At 39.3% G+C, this 23,591-nt stretch overlaps 1 protein-coding gene across 5 annotated transcripts; it reads left to right on the forward strand.

Annotated features, from left to right (window-relative positions):
- Window positions 1–23,040, forward strand: LOC101156754 (nipped-B-like protein). Of its 5 annotated transcripts, none has more exons than XM_023961186.1 (47): window positions 1–145; window positions 1,388–1,536; window positions 2,215–2,380; window positions 2,558–2,658; window positions 3,112–3,211; window positions 3,298–3,434; window positions 4,495–4,625; window positions 4,713–4,803; window positions 4,882–5,403; window positions 5,487–6,908; window positions 8,125–8,241; window positions 8,421–8,597; window positions 10,894–10,965; window positions 11,050–11,139; window positions 11,229–11,335; window positions 11,422–11,508; window positions 11,600–11,831; window positions 12,790–12,935; window positions 13,033–13,113; window positions 13,199–13,299; window positions 13,390–13,519; window positions 13,613–13,695; window positions 13,805–13,937; window positions 14,041–14,184; window positions 14,265–14,351; window positions 14,502–14,716; window positions 14,814–14,916; window positions 15,251–15,349; window positions 16,197–16,343; window positions 16,655–16,789; window positions 16,892–16,990; window positions 17,078–17,131; window positions 17,217–17,325; window positions 17,435–17,571; window positions 17,960–18,100; window positions 18,179–18,272; window positions 18,592–18,746; window positions 18,873–18,963; window positions 19,074–19,247; window positions 19,323–19,513; window positions 19,616–19,723; window positions 19,810–20,010; window positions 20,111–20,257; window positions 20,655–20,995; window positions 21,069–21,243; window positions 21,335–21,526; window positions 22,354–23,040. In XM_023961186.1, exons 2-47 carry the CDS (start codon window positions 1,473–1,475, stop codon window positions 22,699–22,701), a joined length of 7,977 nt encoding a protein of 2,658 aa, XP_023816954.1. In that variant the 5' UTR covers window positions 1–145; window positions 1,388–1,472; the 3' UTR covers window positions 22,702–23,040. The 5 variants fall into 5 exon arrangements, with proteins under 5 accessions (XP_023816954.1, XP_023816955.1, XP_023816956.1 ...); XM_023961187.1 differs by having other exon boundaries at window positions 145–243; XM_023961188.1 differs by lacking the exon at window positions 1–145 and adding an exon at window positions 250–353.
- Window positions 23,041–23,591: the final 551 nt, after the last annotated feature.

The raw sequence follows: 23,591 nt of genomic DNA on the forward strand, positions 1-23,591 counted from the left end.
TTGCTATTCCAGGCAGGATCTGTTGGAGGAGGACGAAGAGGGAGCTAGAGACTCCTCTTCAACTCCAGCTGCCATCCTACTCCCGCTCCTCCCCCTCCTCCTCTTCCTCCACCAGAACCACTTCTCTTTCTCCTCACATCCTGAGGTAAATACATTCAACAGCAACATCCTATTTTCAGACAGACTGTTTACACTATCGCGTGTGTCCGCGCGCGCGCCAGACACAACAGACACAGTTGGACGGTAAACGCTGCCAGATTCGACCTAAGGGGGGGTTGATTCTGATTTGTGATGGGGTCTTTGCTTTGTACCCCTGCTTCCTTGGCGTCGGGTCGGGGTTACGCTTCCTTTAGGCAAGTCCGTGGTCCACTTTGTGAGCAAGAGATGCGTCGGCGAAGGCCATAGCAAGTGCTAGGTGGAAATAAAAGCGATAGGCGACCTTTTCGGTAAAAGTGCAACGAATAGCTGGCAAACCACGGCTAACTGGCTTTGATGCACATTCGGCGATGCTAGCTAAGGCAAGTTAGAATTAAGGCTTTTCCTAGCCAGCTAGCTTACATTAGCTACATCTTCAGTTGTTGCTAGCCGGCTAACTAACCGCGAGTTGATTCTGGACACTTTCTTAGACTCTTTAGGCTAACCGTCGTTATCAGTTTGTTATAAAAGGAGGTAAAATATATAAATATATATATATCTATGTGAAAGTAACAGCGGAATTATAATTTGGGATAAAATTAGCTTATGTCGCTGCGAGAGGCTCAGTTAGTCCAAGGAGTCCTTACTGACACGATAACAAAAGATCAAAATGAGATATAATTAGCTAACAATTCAAATGTTTTTACGTGTCGCTTTTTCGTCATGTTTTGTTTGCCTCTGTCGCCAAAAATAAGGTAAATGCTCACACAACTTAACATGGGGGTGATGCGAACACAAAATTATCTAAACTTTTTCTTTTTCCTATTATTTGTTATTGATTAGATTGGATGATACGTGATTTTCCGCGTTTACTACTTTGCTCTCTTTTCTCTCATCTTTTAACCTTTGTATAGCTGGTTTAAACTCCTACTAGCCTCATTCAACACTTCAGGTGTTTAGTAATAAAGAGGAAAAGAAGGGAAGCAGAGAGTAGGATGCACTTCCCAAGTTAGGATCGTCAATCAACAACTTAGGATATGTTCAGGTTTGCCATAGGGCCTTTATTATTTGTCTGTCAATAATACAGTTATAACTACACTGTATTAGAGTGTAATAATGCTCACGTAAGAGTCCTCATTCAGAAGATTCTTTCTTTGTTAAGGATGCCACAATTTGCTATTGTATTTGATTTTTTTAAAGACAGTGTTGTATGCTGAATAAACAGCCTTTTGCCAAATGTGTCTCTTTGCAGCACTTTGGAGATGTGACGAATAGGAAAAGAGTGGTGATCTAGAGCTGCCTGTGCATTGACACGACCTCTTGACCTCATCTTCAGCATGAATGGTGATATGCCTCATGTTCCCATCACTACTCTTGCTGGAATTGCTAGCCTAACAGACTGTAAGTGTCACACTGTTCCTTAAAGCTATCAAATAGCATTACGCTTAGTTTAAAATGTGGATTGTTTGTTTCTTTTATTATTATTTTTTAATAGGCAAACCGATCAAAAAGCGATATACTTACTGGGATGTGGGTGCATACAGGAGTTGGCAAACATTTTTGTAGGCAAAAGGTTGTGTGCTGGAAGAATTTAGTTAAAAAAAACACTGAAATGGAGGAATTGCCAGTGAAATCGTTTCTAAATGCATAATTTAGACCTAAAATAATTGACTAGATCTATTGTAGAATTAGGTCTTGTTAAAATAGTCATGTACCCCATAACACTTCAGTGTTACCTGTCAGTTGAAACTCTTTTGGAAAATATTGTTTTTGTGTGTTTAAAAAAAACATTTTGTGTGAACATTTGTTGTCCAATCTTTTGAAGAAAAAAAACAGTATAAAAATCTCACACAACAGTACATTGCTGTGAAATTAATCATTAACCAGTCTACTGTAAACAGTCTGTTGACATTTGACAAAACATGTTTATTTGTGAGAGAAGCAAAATTCAGTGGTGTCGTTTTTTGTCTTGATTTTAAGCTATTTTTTCCTACTAAAAAACGGCTGTTTATGTTGTTTTTCCCAAGAGGTTGCTATGCCTCTCCTCCTAACCCGTGTTATCTTTCGATCACCTTTTAGTGTTGAACCAGTTGCCTCTGCCTTCTCCTCTCCCTGCCACCACCGCTAAGAGCCTGCTTTACAATGGAAGGATCTCTGAAGAAGTCAGCAGTCTGCTGGTGTGTCGAGATGAGAGTTTGGTGACTCAGCTGGCACACAGTCTTAACCAGGTCTCCACCGAACACATGTAAGGATCACTGATTTTATTTACTGTTAAATTCGTTTTTTGAATTAAAAAAACATAAATGCAAGCATTATATTTATCATATTTAATATAGCTTTATACTGTGAGGTTGATTATTGTCTTTGGAGTTTTTTTTTTTTTGAATGATCAGATATTTATTTAAAAATAAATGTTTTTCAGAGAGCTGAAGGACAACCTTGGAAATGATGAACCTGAGGGAGATATGCCACTGCTGCTTCAGACTTTACTTTCCAGGAATCCCACAGTCTTCGGGGACAAAAGTACGCTAATCCAATAAAAGGTTTGGGATGCTTAGAAGGGGGTACACCTATCACTAGATTGGCTTTTAGTCATACTAATAGCAAATTTTGCTGTATTGAGTGTGTGTTGTTCTGTAACCTGAACCAGACGACCGCATAAAAATTGCTTTGGAACTTCTTTTTTTTTCTAATTAAGAAAAGGTCCACAAACAAATCTGTGACTTTATCTTGATTTGGGCTGGAGTAAAAAAACTGAGGTTATGATAGTAAATGTGAAATGCTTTTTTTCCCATTTATTGGAAAAATAATTTGTATTGGTTTAACAGCTTTATATCTTTTTTCGTACAATTTGTACCTCGTGGTTTTAATGTCACACCGCAAAAGCAATACAACAAGGGGAAATATATAATGTAATTATTTGGATTTTTTTGGTTGATTGCATTCAACTCATTGCTTTTTCTTCATTAATCCTAGGTGTTTTGCAACAGCCACTGATACAACAGTTTAAGAATCAAGTTCATGGAAGTCCTGGATTAAACTATCAGCAAACCCCTGTCTCTCAAAGTCCCTCTGGGTAAAGACGTGCCACCTAATAGTCAGATGATTAAAAGGGACAATGACTTTGTACTTTCACTAATAGTTCCTATTCCTCTTTTGCAGATGCTTTGCATCCCCACAGTCTGGATCAGCCACTCAGTTTGTGGCCCAGCAGAACAGTCCTATCCCGAGTCCCTATACTCCTCAGAGTCCTGCTGACTACATGCAGTACAACCCACCCAGTTATTCTCATCAGCAAGGCGAGTACTAAAACAAGACACAGAAGAAAAGTGCTAGTTGTTTGTAGAAAAATAGTTTCTGTGATGATCTATTGTCCAGTATGAATTAGGAGACTTAAACTCAGCAAGTCAGTTTAATTTTATCCACAAAAATTGTCGCCTTCCCAAAGCGTCGACGATGGCGTGTTGAAACAGACACCGGTAAAAAATGCGTTAAAGTTAGTCTGATTTGCTGCTGTCATAGCGGCTCCCCCTTTTATTTGAAGTTTTATCTGGAGCTCAGTCCATCCATAACTCAAAACCTTTATCCTGACTCCTGCTAAAAGGACAGATACAGTTTTTAACCCTCAGTTGTCCGAGTTTTTTTCTTCTACTTTACAATTTGCTCCATTATTTTATCTTTAAAACTATTTTTTTGTGGCAGTGCTTGTATCCAACTGTATAGTACAACCTCAGCTTGGTTTTTATAGATATATTGTGATTAGATTACACAATAAGTTCACAGTAAACCTGAAACTGTCTAAAAACTCAATTCCGTGTTGCACTTTTTGTCTTTTTTTTTACAGCAAAAACAACAAAAAGTGTATATGTTTTTGTGCTTTATAACAAAAGGTCAAACATGCAGAGACAAAATAAAAATGTATTAATCCACAAAGAAAAGACAAGGTCAAAACAATGTGACAAATGTTTAGCTTCACTAAACTATGTACAACCTTTCAAGGATTTATTCAAAGGGTTTTACCAATTATTTTTCAGAACTCTGGTCAATTTTTTCTTTTAAACCAAACTTTTTGAAACTGTTATGTTCAATTTTGAATTAAACCTATGCTAAAAAAGGGGGGGCACTGTATGAAGCCGACATGATTGATAAACTCACTGGTGAGTTCAGGGACTAAAGAGGGTCAGTCCAAATAAAACTTTATGTTTGTGTCCTTTCAAACAATGATTCAGCTCAACTCCAGCATCGTCACGTTTTCTTTCTACTTGGAAGACAAAATAGCATATGTAAAGTCGATAAATCGCCTTTTAATTAAGAAGAAAAAAGATTAACTGGAGATTTTATTGTCATTCTCTGATTTAGTTGGTAGTGGTGTGAGTAATATCCACAACAACAAAGTCCCTGGGCAGCTATCAAGCACTTCATCTAATCATAATAGAAGACAAGGCTCAGATGACGGCTACGTAAACGCGCCTCACAGATTGGGAAATGAGGTAAAGCAGTGAATCAAGTCATTCTGAGCTGCATCTCAGCAGACACTAAACCTCCCAAGTAATCATAAATGTCTTGTGTTACTGCAGGAGAAGGACTTACCGATGAAGGCTGCCACATCTACAGTTAAATCATCTCAGTCTGCATGCACTCCTGCTGGAAATGAAGAGACTATAAAAAGTATGCGGCCATAGCTGCTATCTATTTATCTATTTAGTAAAAAATGCCACTAACTTCATGGCATCTGTGTTTTTGCAGAGTCCAGGCCTCCTCTGATAATGCAGTCGCATCTGCTTGATGTGCCACAAGGTGCACAGCCTGACCTGGTCCTCTCCATGTCCGACCGCCGAAAGAGGCATAGGGAGAAGAGCAGAGAAGAAAATGAGCATATGGACAAAAATGCTTTGTATGATATCGTTAGCTCTCCGTCAAAAGATTCCACTAAGCTGACTTTGAAGCTTTCCCGGGTGAAGACGCCAGATGTGAATCCGACTGAAGAGTGTCCCCAGAAGTCTCATGTGGACTCGGATCACACTACAGTTGTGACAAACAGTAATAGTAACCCCTCACCAAGTGCACCTCATGGCTTTTCACGCAAGCTGGAGGATGAGCAGCACACAAACAGTCAGCAGGTTGCTGTGCAACCAAATAGCAAGGATAATGAAGACAGCGGTGCTGCGCTTGACGATTCTGAGGTGGATGCACTTGCAGACGTGGAGAGAATAGAACGCGAGTCAGCCAATGAAAAAGAGCGCGGTTCGAAAGAAGTCCAAGACAAAGGTGAACGCTGGCTTTTATTCTGATTTATATTTTTGTAGAACTTGTGTTTTCAAGCCTAAATTATTGTGTTTTTTTAATTGCAGACAAGCCGCTGAAAAAACGTAAACAAGACACATATCCTCAGGAACCTGGAGCTGAGGCAAGCGAAGGGCCTGCCGTACACAAAGGAAACAACTCCAGCAAGCTGACGCCCAAGAAGTCCAGCTCTGCAAACAATGGTGCTGGTCGGCCGGCCCTGATGGTCAGTATTGATCTGCAGCAAGCCGGCAGAATAATCGAGCAGCCTGTAGTTGTGTTGGAACCACAGCCGCTGTGTGAGCAACATCTACGTCATCTCAAAACTAACCTTGACGGAAAGGCCAATAAGGACGTTGGAAACAGACCCGCCATCATCAAGCAGCCTCCTAACAGCGCGGAGAAGTCCCTCTCAGGTGGACCACCAGAGTCTCGCAGGCTGAAGCAGGAAAGTCAGCGAGTGTCGAAACCGAAACACGAAAGCAACAGGGGACACTCCAATGACAGGCGCTCAGACATGGTGCGCCAGAAGCACGACCAGCACTCCAACTCACTCCACAAAGAAGAAAAGAACAACAACAGCCACCGGTCCAGCAGGCCTGAGACTCCAAAGAGCTCTGGCAGGGCGGACTACAACTCCAGATGCGACGATGACAAAGTCAGGCATAAAGAAAGGAATAAGGAAAAACAGAGGGTCAGAGAGGAAGACAAGCATAGAGATAGAAACAAAACCAGGGACAGAGACAAAAGCAAAGAGGTAGAAGGGCCAAGAGAAGCAGAAATCGACAAAGACAGACACAAGGACAGGGAGCAAGACAAAGACAGAGAGAAAGAAAGCATTGAGGACAAAACTAGAAGTAGAGACAAAGACAAGGGAAGAAACAGGGACAAAATTAGAGATGTAGACAAACCGAGAGAGAAAGAAAAAGACAAAGAGAGAGAAAAAGACAAAGACAGACATAGGGAGAGAACCAAAGGTAAGGAAAGAGACAGGAACAGGAAACGCAAAACAAAGGAAGATCCTGACAAAACCTCACCTGATCAGAACCCTAAACCTGACAAACCATCTGACCTCAATGGTCGACACAGAGCTGGTGAATCCAGCCCCCCCAGACAGACCCCTCCAAAAAAGGAAAACCGGACAAATGGGGACGGCAGCATTAGCTGCTTGCCTGGAAACAGGCGGAATTCCTTGGACCCAAAACCTTGTGAGTTCCCCCAGTACCTGCTCGGTGGTCAATCAGGAAGTCTCAAGAACTTTGTGATCCCTAAAATAAAAAGAGACGCGCCAGATAAGGATCTCCAGCTGAAGAGAAAGCTGTTAGAAAGCCGGAGCGAACCCCTCGTGAGGTTGGAGCGGGTTTCCTTAGTTAACAGCTTAAACAAAAGAAGCAAACCTGTTGTGGTTCTGCGGAGGCTCAGCGTTGAGGAGGTGAAAAGGATCATCAGGGAAAGCAAGAGTTCCAGATCCAAGAAATGGTCCTCAAAAGGTATGAAAATATTTTAGTTTAAAAGGGTGGACCGGCTTTTTCTTTTTTGTGTATTTAGTTTTCTTTGTTGGCACAGATTTGAAGTAGGAAAAAAAACTAGCAAGGAAATAAACTTGAGCCACAGATTAATTTAAATTAAATGCTGATGAGATTATATTTATATGTTAAAATTTAAATGTTTTTATTACGATTGTTGTCTAAATCATTTCTCTTCCGTCTGAAATGTCCCAAAGGAAATATGTCTTTTTTCTTGTCAAAAACTTAAAAGCACGTTTGAAGTCGGCATAGTTTTTAAAATCCGTCCGTTTTCTATATTTCCATTTTGGGGTTGCTAGAGCCTATCCAGCTACTGTTGGGCAAAGGTGAGATACACCCTGGACAGTCCATAAGAGGGCCATACAAAGACAGACAACCACTCACACCTTAAGGGCAATTTAGAATCACCAATAAACCTGTGAAGCATGTTTTTGGACTGTGGGAGGAGGCTGGAGTGCCCGGGGGAAAACCCACACATACACGGAGAGAGAGAACATGGAAACTCCACACAGGAAGGTCCCAGCTGGGATTTGAACCAGGGACTTCCTGCTGTGAGGCTAGAATGCTTGTCTATCAAATCAACAGACGAAAAATAGAACAGGATTTCAAAAGTTGATCCATTATTTGGATTTATCTCTGGGTGCTTCTTATTTTATTGTTTTCCTAATATTTGGCATAATCATTTAAACATTATTATTTTGACACCTGTAAATTACACAGAAGCCAATGAATCAGTAATTGATTGACATCCCGAACCAACTGCACAGTCAAAAATGTTTTGTACCAAATAATGTCAAACTATATGCATGTTTGCAGTTTAGTTTAAAAAAAAAACTTTGTTTATTTAGCAACAAAATGAAATCCTTTGTTTGGATGTTTTTATTTAAATCCTAAAGCTGCATTTTTAAATAATCTGTATTTGAAAGTTTGCTGGTTTGGGGACGGGATTACATGTGATCTGGTAATTTATGGATTTATAACAATAAAGTCATTTTTGCATTTCCAGAAAAATTTATTTTTGGTGTTCAATTCAATTTTAAAACCAAATGACTAAAAGATTCAACTTCATAAATTAAGTTTTTTCTTATTTTTTCAATAATTGAAAATCTAACCAGATTACTGAGTCGCTGTATATTTGCTTTTGTTTTGTGCTCATACTGATGTTTTGTCGTACCTGCAGGGACATTTGAGGGGACAAACAAACGAAGACACGGTTCAGTTGGAAAACGATCCAGTTATGCTGAGATGAACTCAGAGGATGAAGATGAAAACGCTGAATCTGAGTCTGACATTGAATGTGAGTGTCTAACCCTATGATCCCCAGTGTTTTCTGATGGTAGAACACCTGCAAAAATGTTGTTTTACCAGAAAGTAGTGTTTAATAAAAGAAAAAAACATTCTAAATCAAAAATTTGACTCCTAATATGTTCTGTTGTGTTTTATAAGAAATTCTTTTGCTTTTCTTTGTTGTTGCAGCTTCAAGGAAAAGGTTGAAGAAGGACCACGACAGGACTTGGAAATGCGAGGAGAAAAGGGGATCAAAGGATCATCAGAGGAGTGGAGGTTTTCATAACTCACGCCGAGGTTCTGTTGGTCGCCATCGTTTTGATGAAGATTCGGATAGAGAGTCCCCCCCACCAAGCCTAAGTGACAGTAAGTCTGCTTTACAAAAAATGTATATATAATAACATTACACTGTAAATTTCCGGATATTGAAGTACAGCAGTTTACAAAATTGAATAGAAACCAACTTCAGTCTTCAAATTATAAACCTGTTTGAAATGGAAGGCTCTGAGAGAGGAAGAGGATTTTGAAGAGTAGCAGCTACACGTCTACATGTACTCTATAGTCCTCGTGTGTCAGCTGTCAGTCAATACACCCATGTGAAACGGCTAAATCTATATAACATTCCCCAGGAGGGAATTACAAGATTTACAACATTCACAACAATGAAAACAAAACAATGGACTCACAGGAGATGGAAGCATCGGCTACTATCATACCAACTTTGCTGAAAGCTTTTTAAACAAGTAAATGTTAGGAATTCAGCTTTTACATTTTAGATACAAATTTGATGGATATTGATGCTGAACTAGCGTCAGAGTCAGGGGGTTGATGAATTCATATGGCCCTAGGGGTCCTTGTAATAAAAAGTGCCTTAGTCCCTCTGTGTTTTTTTGTTATTAACATAAACACATTTATGGTAGAGGCACAATAAAAAAAAAATGTGGCAACAAAATCCCCCTGTATTTTATCAAACGCATTTTCTTGTATTACTACGGTTCTGAGCTGCCGGTTCTTCTGTCTTTGCGGCTCCGCTCGGACTCAGAGCCGCCAGAGAGAGTTAGGGACATCCGGGGACAGCGAGGGAAACTGCTGTCCTACGGAGAACCAAGGAGATGTGACAGTGAAGGAACTTGAATCTGAGAGTTCTGGTCTAACTAGTCGCCATCCACTGATTCAACAAGCTTAAATATGGTTCATATTTTAGAAAAATGCTCTGTATCAGTTAAGGAGTCACTTTTTAATTCTGCCAGACATCTGAGCACGGCGTATCAACACAGAACAGATCGTGTAGGGACAAGAAGTTGGGAACTGTGTTCAAAATAAATGAACAGTTTTTATGGCAAGTTCATAGCTTCCTCACTACAGGTCTGACACTAAATGTATCTGTTTAACATACGGTAATAGTTTCTGATTAGATTCACCTTCTTTAAACTCTGTATCCATCAGTTTCAGAATCTTTTGTATTCGACTCTTTCCAATCACAAAAAAAGCCTGTGTTTGGAGGATCAGATACAGAGAATTTAACCGTGAATCCCAGGATTCACATTCAGTGCCGCTGTCAGAAACTGGAGGTGTAGGAGCTAAAATGCAGGAAACTGGGCTTGAAGCCAGAAACAAAAACATTTAATAAATAAACCTAAACAGCACAAAATCTGTGGAGAAACCTATATAGCAGATAAAACAGATGATTTGACAATCTAGAACTGAAAACCAGACACCTCTACTCACTGAAGACAATGAACAGAAATGAAAACAGCTGTGGAGGACTAACATGAGCCTGGAGTGACTGATAGAGGACAGAACATGACCAAAAACACCACTAAAAAACAAACCGAATCCTTAGAGCAACAGTATGAGAACAGCATTAAATATTATTAATAATTTCACAACCTGTAGCCAAGATGAATTTCCATCACTTTTTGTGCTGGTCGCACATGAGAATAACATCAGCCCCCACCCCACCCCACCCACCCAAAAAAAAGGGTTTTTGCTGTCCTTTTCCGACTGGCCCTCTGTCCCTGTTACCATATGGATCCTCTTTGTGAGTGTAAATGTTCGCCATGTTCTTGCTGAGATATTCTTCTGAGGTCTAAAACATGCTTTTATGTATAATTTCTTGCTCAATTTGTTATTCTATATCAGAAAGTTGCAGTATGAGTAAGAGTGTGAGGTTTTCCATATCTGTTCCATATCCTCTTCTCCCGAATGAAGGTCTTTGAGTGAGCTTTGTGAAATAACTTTTTTTTTTAAAACACTGAACACTGACAATTCTGTAACCAGTAAAGTCATTTATCTAAATCTAAAATGTTTCGCAAACTTTTACAAATTTCTGGTTGGGAAAACTGCTTTCTATTTTGATTTAAAGACAGTTGATGCACTGTTCAGACTTAAACAGATTGGGATTTATTGCAGTTGTCTTTACCTCTTAAGAAACAGGGAAATGAATTGAAAACCTACTGGATTATGAATGAGAGGATGTATTCATGTGCTGTAAGGAAACAATACCGTGTTTTAATGACCAACTGGGGCTGTACTCTGAAATCCTTTCAGTGTTTCTGACAGGTTTCACACTGATGACTGCAAATAATTGTTGTTAGACCAGTTCCTGGGATTCTGGATGTTTGTGTTTAGAACTTCTCTAATCACCTTTTTTTGTCCTTAGTTGCCAGGAAAATGAAGAAAAAGGAAAAACAGAAGAAAAAGGTGGTTTATAATTCCAGTATGACAACAGAAGGTACTGATTCGACTTCTATTATGATGCCAATGCCTTTTATTTTTTTTCATTTTCTCATAAACATGTTCTAAATGTATCTTGTAGAAATGATGGACTCCTCTACATTTAAGAGATTCACAGCCAGCATGGACAACATTCTGGAGAGCCTGGAGGATGTGGATCTCAACGAAACAGGTCAACAGGAAGTCTATCAACTTTTTCCAAGCTTGCTAAATATGTGTTGGATTGTTGAGCTGAGAAATGTCTTCTTCTTGGTCAAACAGAAGACGACGACGATGAAATCCCTCCAGAATATTTACTTGGAAAGCAACAGTTGAGTGAGTTAAGCAGCGATTCTAACAAGATCAAAATGATGGGTATCTTTAATAAGGTAAGAAAAGTCTATTTAGTAGTATTTAGAATGCTATTTTTCTGCATTGTTGATAAATTATTACTATTATTTGTTTTTTTTTATAGTTTTCTTCTTCTAAAATGGTGAAAATTTTGAATATACTGGAAAAGAACATTCAGGACAGTGTCAAACTGTCCACCTTGATGAGTCAGGTAACCTGTCAGATCTAAGAATTTGATGCTTAAAAGGTTCGGCCTCAAACGTAGTTTGTTTATTTGTCTGTTTTTATTGGATTTTTCTCAGGATAACGAGTCGATGGATGAAGAGCGATTGTGGCGCGACCTCATAATGGAAAGAGTGACCAAATCTGCCGACGCCTGTCTGACTGCACTGAATATAATGACATCTCCCCGCATGCCCAAAGCGGTTTACATCGAGGATGTGATTGAAAGGGTGTTGCAGTTCACCAAGTTCCACCTGCAGAACACTTTGTACCCTCAGTATGACCCCGCCTACAGGCTGGATCGCCACGGAGGTCAGTCCCAGAGAATGACTGCTGTTCTGACTGTCAGTACAGTTCTGTCCTGTGGGTGTATGAACAGTTAATAGCAGTGCCACATGTTCGATGTTGTTATTGAACCCTTAGGTTCCCAGAAAGATTATTTTTGCAGTTTTTGAAAGCCAATCTTTCTGAACAGTGAAAATAAAAAAATAGGCAGGACAATCAAGCCAGTGAAATTTTTTTCTTGAAGATTCCCTGTTAGGCTCATCCAAACTGAAGGTTTAATAGTCACATGTCAATCAAAAGTTTCCTTCTCATTTCTAAAATAAAATATAAGTTTTTAAAAATGCACTCCCAAGTAAAAAATAAATAAATAAATAAAAATAAAAAATAAAAAATGCACTCCCAATATTGTAAAACCTAATTACTGAGATTAAAACAGATTCCATAATGTACAGTAAATGTTGTAAATTGGGGGCATTTTATATAAAAGTTGACCCTTTTACACCGGAGCTTTATTAGCTCCAGTGTTGACTTTCCTTTGACTAATGTAACTCTTCAACGCTTTTTAGTAATTCCAGCAGGTTCTGAAGCGGAGAAAACACATTTTTCAGTTTTTAGGTGTCGCTGGAGACATCTTTAGTGTAAACGGGTCATCAGGACCTGTGGCTTGACCCAGTGTCTTACAACAAGCCACCTAGTGGCCACTTTGTGAACTTAAAGGGCTGAAATTACTTGTGCTTCACACAGGAAGTGCATATGTTGCCTTGGCTATAGTGTACAAACATTTACCCTCTAAAATGTGACATTTGTGGGGGAAAAATACACATTCATTTTACGGCAAGTTGTTTAAGTTACTTAGACGCTTGTAGAATTGTCGTTCCGTTGTTCATCTGCCTCAATATAACGTCTCATCTTTCCCACACTTTCCTGTTTTTGTTTTGAACGAGCCCATCCTAATATCGACTTCCCTTCCATCTTCCTCACCCAGGTGGCTCTTCAAAGTCCAAGAAAGCCAAGTTTTCCTCCCACAAACAGAAAGTGGTCGTCGTGCTCTACAACAAAGTGTGTGATATCATCAGCAACATCTCAGAGCTCCTTGAAATCCAACTGCTAACCGACACCACCATTCTCCAGGTGCAATTCTCACTTTATCGTGGATCAAACTGCCAGCGTTGTGTCACCCTTTTAACCTTAATCTTATGCCTGAGTATTTCTGCACCCATGATTTTAGGTTTCAAACCTTGGCATCACACCCTTTTTTGTGGAGAATGTCAGCGAACTGCAGTTATGCGCCATCACATTAGTGACAGCAGTAAGTCGGCCCTTGGACAGTATGCCACTTTAAAACTGTTTTAATTGCTTAAGGAGTTTGCTCAAACATGCATTTCTCTCTTCAGGTGTTCTCCCGCTACGAAAAGCACAGGCAGCTCATTCTTGAGGAGATTTTTAACTCCCTGGCAAGATTGCCTACAAATAAACGCGGTCTCAGGAACTTCAGGTAACTGTGACCATATTTGCTAGTCGCATTGATCAATCCACATGCACTCTTTCTGTGTCCTTACGGGGTCTGCTGTGTGATGCTCCTCAGGCTTAACAACTGCGATTCAGATGGAGAGGGATTGTACATCCAGATGGTTTCAGCCCTCGTTCTTCAGCTCATTCAGTGTGTGGTTCGCCTTCCATTTGAGAAAGAGAACGAGGACGAACAAAAAAAGAAGGTAGCTACAGAGGATAAATATCTTTTTGTGTTTGCTGCCTCAGAATCATCTAGTTTGATCAGGTTTTTTTTATTTTGTTTTACTTTTTCTTAGGTGGACAAAGATGTCTTCATAACAAACTCCTATGAAACTGCCATGAGGACAGCACAGAACTTTCTCTCGGTGTTCCTCAAAAAGTAAATCCTTACTGTTTAATGCTTGTTTTTCCAAAGTGTCTCATGTGCTACAGGCTGCAATATCATCCTGATACACATGATAAAAAAAACTGTGTTTGATTTGTGTCAGATGTGGCAGTAAACAGGGAGAAGATGATTACAGGCCTCTCTTTGAGAACTTCATTCACGATCTACTGTCTGCAGTAAACAAACCTGAGTGGCCTGCAGCTGAGCTGCTGCTTAGCTTACTGGGGCGACTGCTGGTGCGTAGTGTCATTTCTCTCCATAGGTGTCATTACTTGTCTAGTTTTATAAGGTATTTGTTCCTAATATGAGCCTTTTTTTTGCCAACGTTTGGTGCTGCAGGTGCACCAATTCAGTAACAAGCAAACAGAGATGGCGCTCAGGGTGGCATCGTTGGACTACCTCGGCACGGTTGCGTCTCGTCTCCGCAAGGATGCTGTCGCTAACAAGATGGACCAAAAGGATATAGATCGCATTCTAAGAGAGGTGGGCGAGACAGTAATAGCCACTTATAAAGGGAGCTTGCCCCATGGTAGCTAAATTCCAGCTGTATTCATTTGTTACAGACTCCTGGCAGTGACGAGATACAACAACTTCAGAAAGCTCTGCTGAGCTTTCTAGATGAAAGCTCCGACACAGATCCAGCTTTAGCAGTAATTGCTTTACTTTCATTAAATGAAATTTAGGAATCAAGTTTAATGTTTTTACTAGTAATAATAAACTATACATTTATTCTTATGTGTGGCATTGTAATAATTGAGTCATAAGTTAAACTAAACACTTCATCTATTGTTTTCCACCAGTTTGCAAGGAATTTTTATATTGCCCAGTGGTACAGAGACACCACAACAGAAGTGGAGAAAGCACTGAAGTCCCAAAATGACGACGAGGACACGAAGTTTCATCATCTCTCCAAAGAGGATGATTCAACCGAGGAGATAGTGCAGAAAGCAGAGAGCAGGAAGAAGTTCCTTCGCAAGGTCATCAAGACCTCATCATCAAATATCACCTCTCAAAGGTAAAGTACCGCCTCATTTTGGATAACTAGTACAAAATTACCCCGTTTTACCTGTTATACCAAAGTGGATTGAAACTCTTTATTTTATTTTTTGTAGGATGAACTCTGACACAGTAGACTACGAGGACTCCTGCCTGATTGTTAGATATCTGGCCTCTATGAGGCCATTTGCACAAAGCTTTGATATTTATTTATCACAAGTAAGATCATTCTTTACTTTTTCCCTGTTGTTAATAAAGGTGTCACACTTTTATTAAGATAATTTTATCTGTTCATGGAATGTCAGCCAGAGAGAAAACTTTCATTTACATACAATGAATTTATTTAAAAAGCAGATTTACTCTATTTTAACCTTGCAGCTAAAATATAGGGCTGAATATTTTCATTAGTTGTGTTAAATAATAATTTTTCCACCAAGATAGTTACCAAGAAAATCTTTGTGTTTGGTAAAAAGTGTGGCTAATTGAAATGTTGTGAGTTATAAACCTCTATATAGTGTTTGTTCACAACACTTTTTAATATCTGTGGTCACAGATATTGAGGGTGCTGGGGGAGAGTGCCATTGCAGTCAGAACTAAAGCGATGAAGTGTCTTTGTGAGGTCGTGGCTGTTGATCCCAGTATTCTGGCTCGGGTGAGTCTGTTTCGTTTGCACCCTTAGGTCCTTCCTCTGTGTTTGTGGGAGACATCTTCCACCAATTTCATTTACTGATAACATTTTATGAAGTTCTCTCCATAGGATTGTTATTGAAATGGCAAAAAGGAACTTTAAAACCTGTTTGAGACAGAGACTCTGGAATTACAGTAGTTAGTTTTTTTTTTTAGCATAGTGTAATGAAATTTTGGTAAATAGAGCTTAATTTTTAGAAATGAAAAAAAAATCAAGAGCTCTGTTGAAGGTATTATTATTTAAATGACGTAGGTCTTAGGGTCTCATAAGTCAAACTTTGAAAACTTGATTGGTATTTTTTTATTGGTGGTCAACTGTACACATCTACAGTATTTCATTGGAGTTATGTGCATTTGACAAAAGTGCTATGATTAAGTCATTTTAAGTGACATAGAGAAATGGAAAACTTTCAAAGTTCCTGCATTCATTAATGATATTAATTAATGATATTTGCAAAAATCAAGTTTTAATTGAACTACATAGAGACTGAGTTTCATATTCTGTAATCCTGATTTCATTTTCCTTGCATTTGGTAGTTTATAGATAGACCTTGACTTTCTTTTTTACAAAAAACACCTCCTACTATGAATTGACTCATGTTTGCGCTAAAAAACATAGTAGAAAATCATTAAATTACAATTTTATTAGTAGAGGAATATAAATGTCCGATAGATATTATTTCACTTCCAAATAGAAGATTGCTCTTACACACCCACATGCAGACACAAACACATGTACACACACATGTTTACAGTCAAGACAAAAGCAGTGTTCTCTGCGTGTTCTTCCATGACATCTCTTTGCTTTACAGCTGGATATGCAGCGCGGCGTTCATTGCCGCCTCATGGACAACTCCACCAGTGTTCGGGAAGCAGCGGTAGAACTCCTCGGCCGCTTTGTGTTAAGTCGACCGGAGCTCATTGAGCAGTACTATGACATGCTCATAGAAAGAATACTGGTAATTTGTCCTCTTTCATTTTGGATCAATCTTCAGTTCAAATGGTATCATCTCAGTTTATTCAATCCCAGTGTGAATGATGTAAAAGTCTAAGCAAACATTTATCATAGAGCAGTCTCACTCAGAGTTAGAGGTTTAATCGTTTGCCATCGCTGCCACCTACTGGTGGAATAGGAAACTGAAATAATGTGGCTGTTTGATAGAAGCACAGGAATGGGAAAAAAATCTTTTCTACTCTTTGTTCTGATTATTTGTTTTAAGGCCATTGAACATTGGTTCATTTGCATTCATATTTCCCTTTTTCATTGCAGGACACTGGCATTAGCGTGAGAAAAAGAGTCATCAAAATCCTGAGGGACATCTGCCTGGAGCTGCCAGACTTCCACAAAATCACAGAGATGTGTGTGAAGATGATCCGCAGAGTCAATGACGAAGAAGGGATCAAGGTTTGGCTTATTTCTGAAAGCTTGTTTCTTCAAAAAAAAAAATAAAGGTAGTTTTTCCATTTATGATTGCTCTAATGTTCTTAATTATCTTTTCTGTTGCAGAAACTGGTAAACGAGACATTCCAGAAACTTTGGTTTTCCCCCACGCCAAACCATGACAAGGAAGCCATGACCAGAAAAATCCTCAATATAACAGATGTGGTGAGTTAGTTTAAAAAAAATTCTACTATTGTAAGCACCTTTCAAGTTTTAAAGTTTTAACACTGTTGTCTTTTGCTTTGATCTCAGGTGTTAGCGTGTAAAGATTCAGGCTATGATTGGTTTGAGCAGCTGCTGCAAAATGTACGTTTTGTTATTCCTGTGATCGTTTAGCTGCTGTTTTTCATGATTTTTAGGGCTTTTTTTTAAGTATTGACATATTTTGCAGCTGCTGAAGTCTGAGGAGAATGCTTCATACAAACCGGCCAAGAAAGCCTGCGTTCAGCTTGTGGACAATTTAGTGGAGCACATTCTGAAATATGATGAGTCTCTTGCAGGTGAATTTCAGAATTGTAGAAATTGTAAATATGATTTTTGGAATACGTGTATTTCTGCAAAGCAAATTTTCTTTTTTTTAAATATTTTTTTCTTCTTTTTACTTCACAGATTGTGAGGAAAAGGGAATAAATTCCAGCCGTCTGGTGTCATGCATAACCACTCTTTTACTTTTTACTAAAATCCGACCTCAGTTAATGATCAAACATGCCATGACCATTCAGCCTTACCTCACCACCAAATGCAACGTAAGCATGAAGTGTAACTTTAAGTCTGACATGTAAAAAATAATTGAATACCAAAGACCCAATGCCTTTCTGCTTTTGTCTCAACATCAATGGTTGGATGGGTTTGAGAACACGTCATACACTCAAGAGTAACAGCTAGTAGCCCAAATTGTTTTTCACTTTATGTAATCCAAAAAGAATCATGGATAAATTTTAGTTTCTATTTAACTGTATGCTTTAAACATTTTCAAGGAACAAAAAAAGCAGTGGAAAGGGCAAAAAGAGAGTTTTATTTTTTTAATTTTCTTATTTGTCTTTTTAAATATGTAGCGCCCTCTAGTGGCAGCACAGTACTTAGGAAGTCTGTGTGTAGGCAGAGCAACCATCATGTGTCTTCATGTTGTTTCAGTCTCAGAATGTCTTCATGGTGATTTGCAACGTGGCCAAAATCCTCGAGTTGGTGGTTCCTCTGATGGAAAACCCCAGCGAGACTTTTCTGACGACGATAGAGGAGGACCTGATGAAGCTCATTGTCAAACACGGCATGACGGTCAGCCTCACTTGCAGCTCTCATTCAACATGTCTGTGTTTTTTATTTATGTATTTATTTGTCTTGTCTACCTCCCAGGTTGTTCAGCATTGTGTGAGTTGTCTTGGCGCTATTATCAACAAAGTAACTCACAACTACAAGTTTGTCTGGGCTTGTTTTAACCGGTTCTATGGTAAGTCTAAACTCAACTTTTGACAGTTGTGTTTTTCCTTTTTTTAATGTAAATTACAGAAATATTACTCTTTGATAGCAAAAGATACTGTAATAATTAAAAGTAGTAAAAAAATCTATTAGAAGCCACCCGAATGTTGTACTTTTGAAGTTAAAAAATGCTGTAGGAGGTCGGTTTGCACAAACCTGGTTTGTATTTGAAACATTTTTTAAAGCAATATTTCTTAAATGGAACATAATTGAATTTAGTGTTTGGAGAATTCAATTACTGCACACTTTCTGAACTTGAAAAAGCAAAATAAAGGTTGTTGCTCTTACAGGGGCTCTGGCTAAACTCAAGACGCAGCTTCAGGAAGACCCCAGCTCCTCCACTCTGGCGACTAACAAACCCACTCTGCTGCGCGCCCTCTTCACTGTGGGGGCTCTCTGTCGACACTTCGACTTTGACCAAGAAGAGTTCAAGGGTGCTAACAAAGTAAAAACCTAAGCTTTGATCAGATATTGTGTGAAGGATGGGTTTTTTTAGGATTAGAAAAGAGTCTCAAATGTGTTTAAAACTTTAGCAGACGCAGTTGGAATGGCTGACTCCTTTGTCTTTCAGATTGTCATAAAGGATAAGGTATTGGAGCTTCTGCTGTGCTTTACCACTCATGAGGAAGAAGAGGTCCAGATCAAGGCTATCATTGGCCTGGGTATGTAACAGCACTGCAAACAGTTGCATAAAATAGAGATTTGTTGTTATCATTTTTTGTGTGTCTTCTCCAACTTTCGTCTGTCAATAATGATTTTTTTTACTCTAAAGGGTTCCAGTTCATCATGCATCCTGAGCTCATGTTTGTCCAAGACGTGAAGGTTTTGTACAACAACATCCTGTCAGACGAGAACAGCAGCGTTAACCTGAAGATCCAGATTCTCAAAAACCTGCAGACTTACCTGCAGGAGGAGGATTCTCGAATGCAAGAAGCTGACCGTGAATGTAAGTTGGGCTGCTTCAAATTTAGAGATGTAAACATTGCTGGATTGATCAGAAGGGTCTTCTCTGTGGTTTCAGGGAAGAAGCAAGCCAAGCAAGAGGATCTGAAGGAAATGGGGGACGTCTCATCGGGCATGAGCAGCTCCATCATGCAGATTTACCTGAAGCAGGTGCTGGAGTCCTTCTTCCACTCACACTCCACGGTGCGGCACTTTGCCCTGAACGTCATCACGCTGACACTCAATCAGGGCCTCATCCATCCCGTTCAGGTTCGTGAAGTCCTACTTTAAACACCAAAACCATTTTTGAACTTTGGTTCTCAGCTTCTGACACAACAAAGATCTGAGACTTCTGACTCCTCTACTCTATAGTGCGTCCCTTACTTAATTGCCATGGGAACAGATCCAGAGCCAACGATGAAGAACAAAGCAGACCAGCAACTGGTGGAGATTGACAAGAAATATTCAGGCTTCATCCATGTAGGTGGTGTCTGGGTCAATTTTACAGGACAAGGTACGCAATATGCTGGTTTATTGACTTTGAACTACTCTCCTTTTTTTCACAGATGAAGGCAGTTGCAGGGTTGAAGATGTCTTATCAGGTGCAGCAGGCCATAAATGGATCCAAGGATGTGGTGATCCGAGGTTACCGGCACGATGACTCTGACTCCGCCCTCTGCTCTCATCTTTACACCATGGTCCGTGGGAACCGACAACACAGGCGCGCTTTCCTCATCTCTCTGCTCAACCTGTTTGATGACAGCTCTGTAAGCACAAGACCGTCATTCATGCAAAACATCTTTTCTGTGTTTTCCAATAAATATCGAAATGATTTTTTGGTTTTGTTTTGGCTTTTTTCACTAACAGAAAGCAGAGGTGAACATGCTGCTGTTTATAGCAGACAACTTGGCCTGCTTCCCGTACCAAACCCAGGATGAGCCTCTTTTCATCATGCACCACATCGACATTACTCTGTCTGTGTCTGGTAGCAACCTGCTCCAGTCTTTCAATGAGGTAAAAGATATTTATATCCTGCAAAATGTTGGATAACCTTTTGAGAAGTAAAAAAAAACTCCCCTGTAATTCCAAGTATTTTTTTATTTTTCAAGTTGTGGGGTTGCTCCATGCCAACAGTCCCGCCTAGAAAACAGCACAGGTTTTTTGGTTTTGGCTATAAAATGGCATAATCATGATTAAAAGACCACTGGGAGCGCTTTTAAAATAGATCAAAAGGTGATCAGAGTGGATCTTTAAAACATAAGAGAGGATGATGATTATGCAGCGGTCATACAAGTATTCTACACGAAATGCTTATAATGAATAATAGTTTATCAGCAAACGTATGACACTTATCCAGAGCTGTGTTTTTAAAGATCAAAAGTTTACTTTTGAAATGTTTTTGACCTTTCAGTGTTTACGGAAGGAGCCTGTCAGGCCAGAGAAGAAGGTGAAGACAAAAAAGCGGAAAAAGCAGCATTCCAGAAGAAGGAAAAACAGCTCAGATGAAGACGAGGATTCGGACAGTGATGGCAGCAACAGCAAATCCAGTAGCAGCGATGAAGATGAGGATGTGATTCGCAGGAGGAAAAAGTCGGCGGACTCTGACTCGGATTTGGAGGACGAGGACACAGTCATCAACCGACTGCCTGAGAACAGCATCCCTCTGCTGGAGTTTGCCAGCGCCTCCCAGGGCATCCTGCTGCTGCTGGTGCTCAAGCAGCATCTGAAAAACCTGTATGGCTTCTCAGACAGGTGAGTCGTGTTAAAAACCTTTGCTTTAAAAAAAAAAGTGCAGCAGCATGACCGTCTTCTTTGTGTTTGGTAGCAAAATCCAGAAGTATTCACCGACAGAGTCTGCAAAGGTTTACGACAAGGCCGTGAACAGAAAGTCCAAGGTGCACTTCAACCCGGCGCAGACACTGGATTACCTTAAGAGGAATCTAACCAGCTCCAGTCTCAGCCAAGAATTAAAGAGGAATATCGTCAAACAGTACCTGAACGTAAGCGCACAAAATTGTCTCTGATTTCCTTTTACATGTGAATTCCACTGCTTCATCGGAATGGTTGGATGTTTGGCTGTTTGTTTCACAGTTCAAGGTTCTGATGGAGCACTTAGATCGTGAGGAAGAGGAAGAAGATGGGGGTGAAGCAAACGCCAACGCCAGAAACAAAGCCATCACTTCGCTTCTGAAGGTGACAAAACCCCGGAACCACAACACCAGTAATCACGCCGCTCCAGTTGAGTCAGAGGAAGAGGAGAGCGATGATGAAGACCCTCCTCCGGTAGGAATTTTACCGCTTTGCACAAAATCCCATTTATTCCTCTACATCTGTTCGCATTTTACATTTTAGTCCGGCATTAGGCAAAATCAACATTTTAACATATTTGTTGCTATTTTTCATCCTTATTTATTTCTATTTGAGTCACTGATTTGTCCCATAATCGCCTTAAGAGACATTTTACACACCTTTACTAAAATATCCAGCCAATATTGCAAACATGAATATTATCATTCTTCAATATTGTTATAGAAAAACAGGAAAAAGAACCACTGATCTTATAAATAAATAAAATACTCTGTTTATAGAAAACCCACTGATACATTATTCTTAGTATGTTCATAGCAACTTATAAACAGATTATCATTTTTACGAGAGTTTAAAAATGATCTATTTTGTGTGAACATCCAGCAAAACAAAGTAAAAAAAATCAAACATGCTTTTTTAAAAACTGTTTTATACGAATTTTATAAGATTTAATGTGGACCTTTGTGGGGTTTTATCCCAACCGAGCCTGAATTTGTGGGTTAGCAATAAAAGTCTTTCAATGCAAATGTTGGTCACTGATAGTCACGTCAAATCTGTCAGATTATATAAATAGAAAAAGCATAAATTATACCTTCATGTCACCTGCTTTACAATAAATTCTCAACTCATGAAAGCTCTAAAAGAAAAAGATTAGCACTAAAACCTTTTTTCAATTTAAATGTGACAACACTGAAAATAATAATAAAGAGTGAGATGACTTTATGTAAAGTTTACTATAGAAGTAGATTCAATAAGGTTTGTGCCATGGTTGTGCTCACCAGGACTGTCGTTTTCCTTCACAGCAAAAATCAAGGAAAGGTGGGGATGTGGAGGATTCAAAGGAGACAGTGGAAGTCATGGACGTTGTTGCCATCTTCTATCCCAAATATAAAGACAGACCGCAGATCGCCAAGGTCGTCCAGAAGACCAGGCATGGCTACAGCATACACTGGATGACAGGATCTTACTCCGGGGCGTGGGCTGTAGCAAAAAAACGGGACGGCCGGAAAAAGGTCCCCTGGGTCGACAATATCAAGGAGTCGGACATTATTTACAAGAAAATCTCCTTGACGAGTGGACAAAAGCTGACGAACAAAGTGGCACAGACGTTACGGGCGCTGTATGCGGCCAAGGAGGGCGCTAAGAGTTAATACCTGAAAATACTGTATGAGACAGTCCTCACTACACAAATCCACTGTTACATACAGAAAAGGCAAGCCTCTTTAGATGAACCCTTTTTAAAACACTTATGCTTCTCACAGTTATGGTGAACAGAAGTTAGAGAAGGAAATGTTTGGGAAAACATTGTGTGGGAGTTCCTTCGCTGTCGTGCAGCAACATGGTCGTCTGGTTTTTACTCTCACTGTAATATAGTTTAACTAAAAAACATGTTTATATCTGAACATAATTCTGTAAAATATGAAGTGAATGTTGAAAATTAGTGTATTGATGATGTTCTTAATAAAGTGTTTTTGGAGTTATAACTAGCACCAGATGGTTTTATTCACTTGACTTGAGCTCCAGCAGTTTTTCCTTTTTTCAAACATTCTAGTTATTTGCCCCCACTGTGTAATAGACTGCCTTTGATTTAATTTATTTACGTTCACAGCAGTTCAGTATCTGTGTCTTTAATGTTTTTTTTAACATAGAGTTTGATGTTATACAAAGTAAGGCTACAGTATAGTTATTCCCTGCTCCTTTGGTGGAGTCAGACTGCAATAAATTTTTCTTATGTCTTTGTTACTTGTTGGCACTTTTTGTTTTTAGAAAATCTGAGATGTGCATTACAACAACTGAAAGGATATTCACACATTTCAAATAAGAATATTACATAAGAATAACTAAAGTATTCTTATGTAATTTTTTTAGGTTTTACTTGCTAATTAACCCTGGAGAACCCACAAAGTCAAATTTGATTGCTTGTTTTTATTTCTTTTTTTTTATTGGCTCCTTTTAATTGATGTTTTCCAAAATGAACAAATTAAAAAAAAATGTCAAATTAACTTTTAACTAGCCCAGATGAAAATTGTTCTTGGGTTCT

This window comes from Oryzias latipes, chromosome 12 (genome assembly GCF_002234675.1).
Source record: "Oryzias latipes chromosome 12, ASM223467v1".
In the NCBI taxonomy this organism is placed as follows: domain Eukaryota; kingdom Metazoa; phylum Chordata; class Actinopteri; order Beloniformes; family Adrianichthyidae; genus Oryzias; species Oryzias latipes.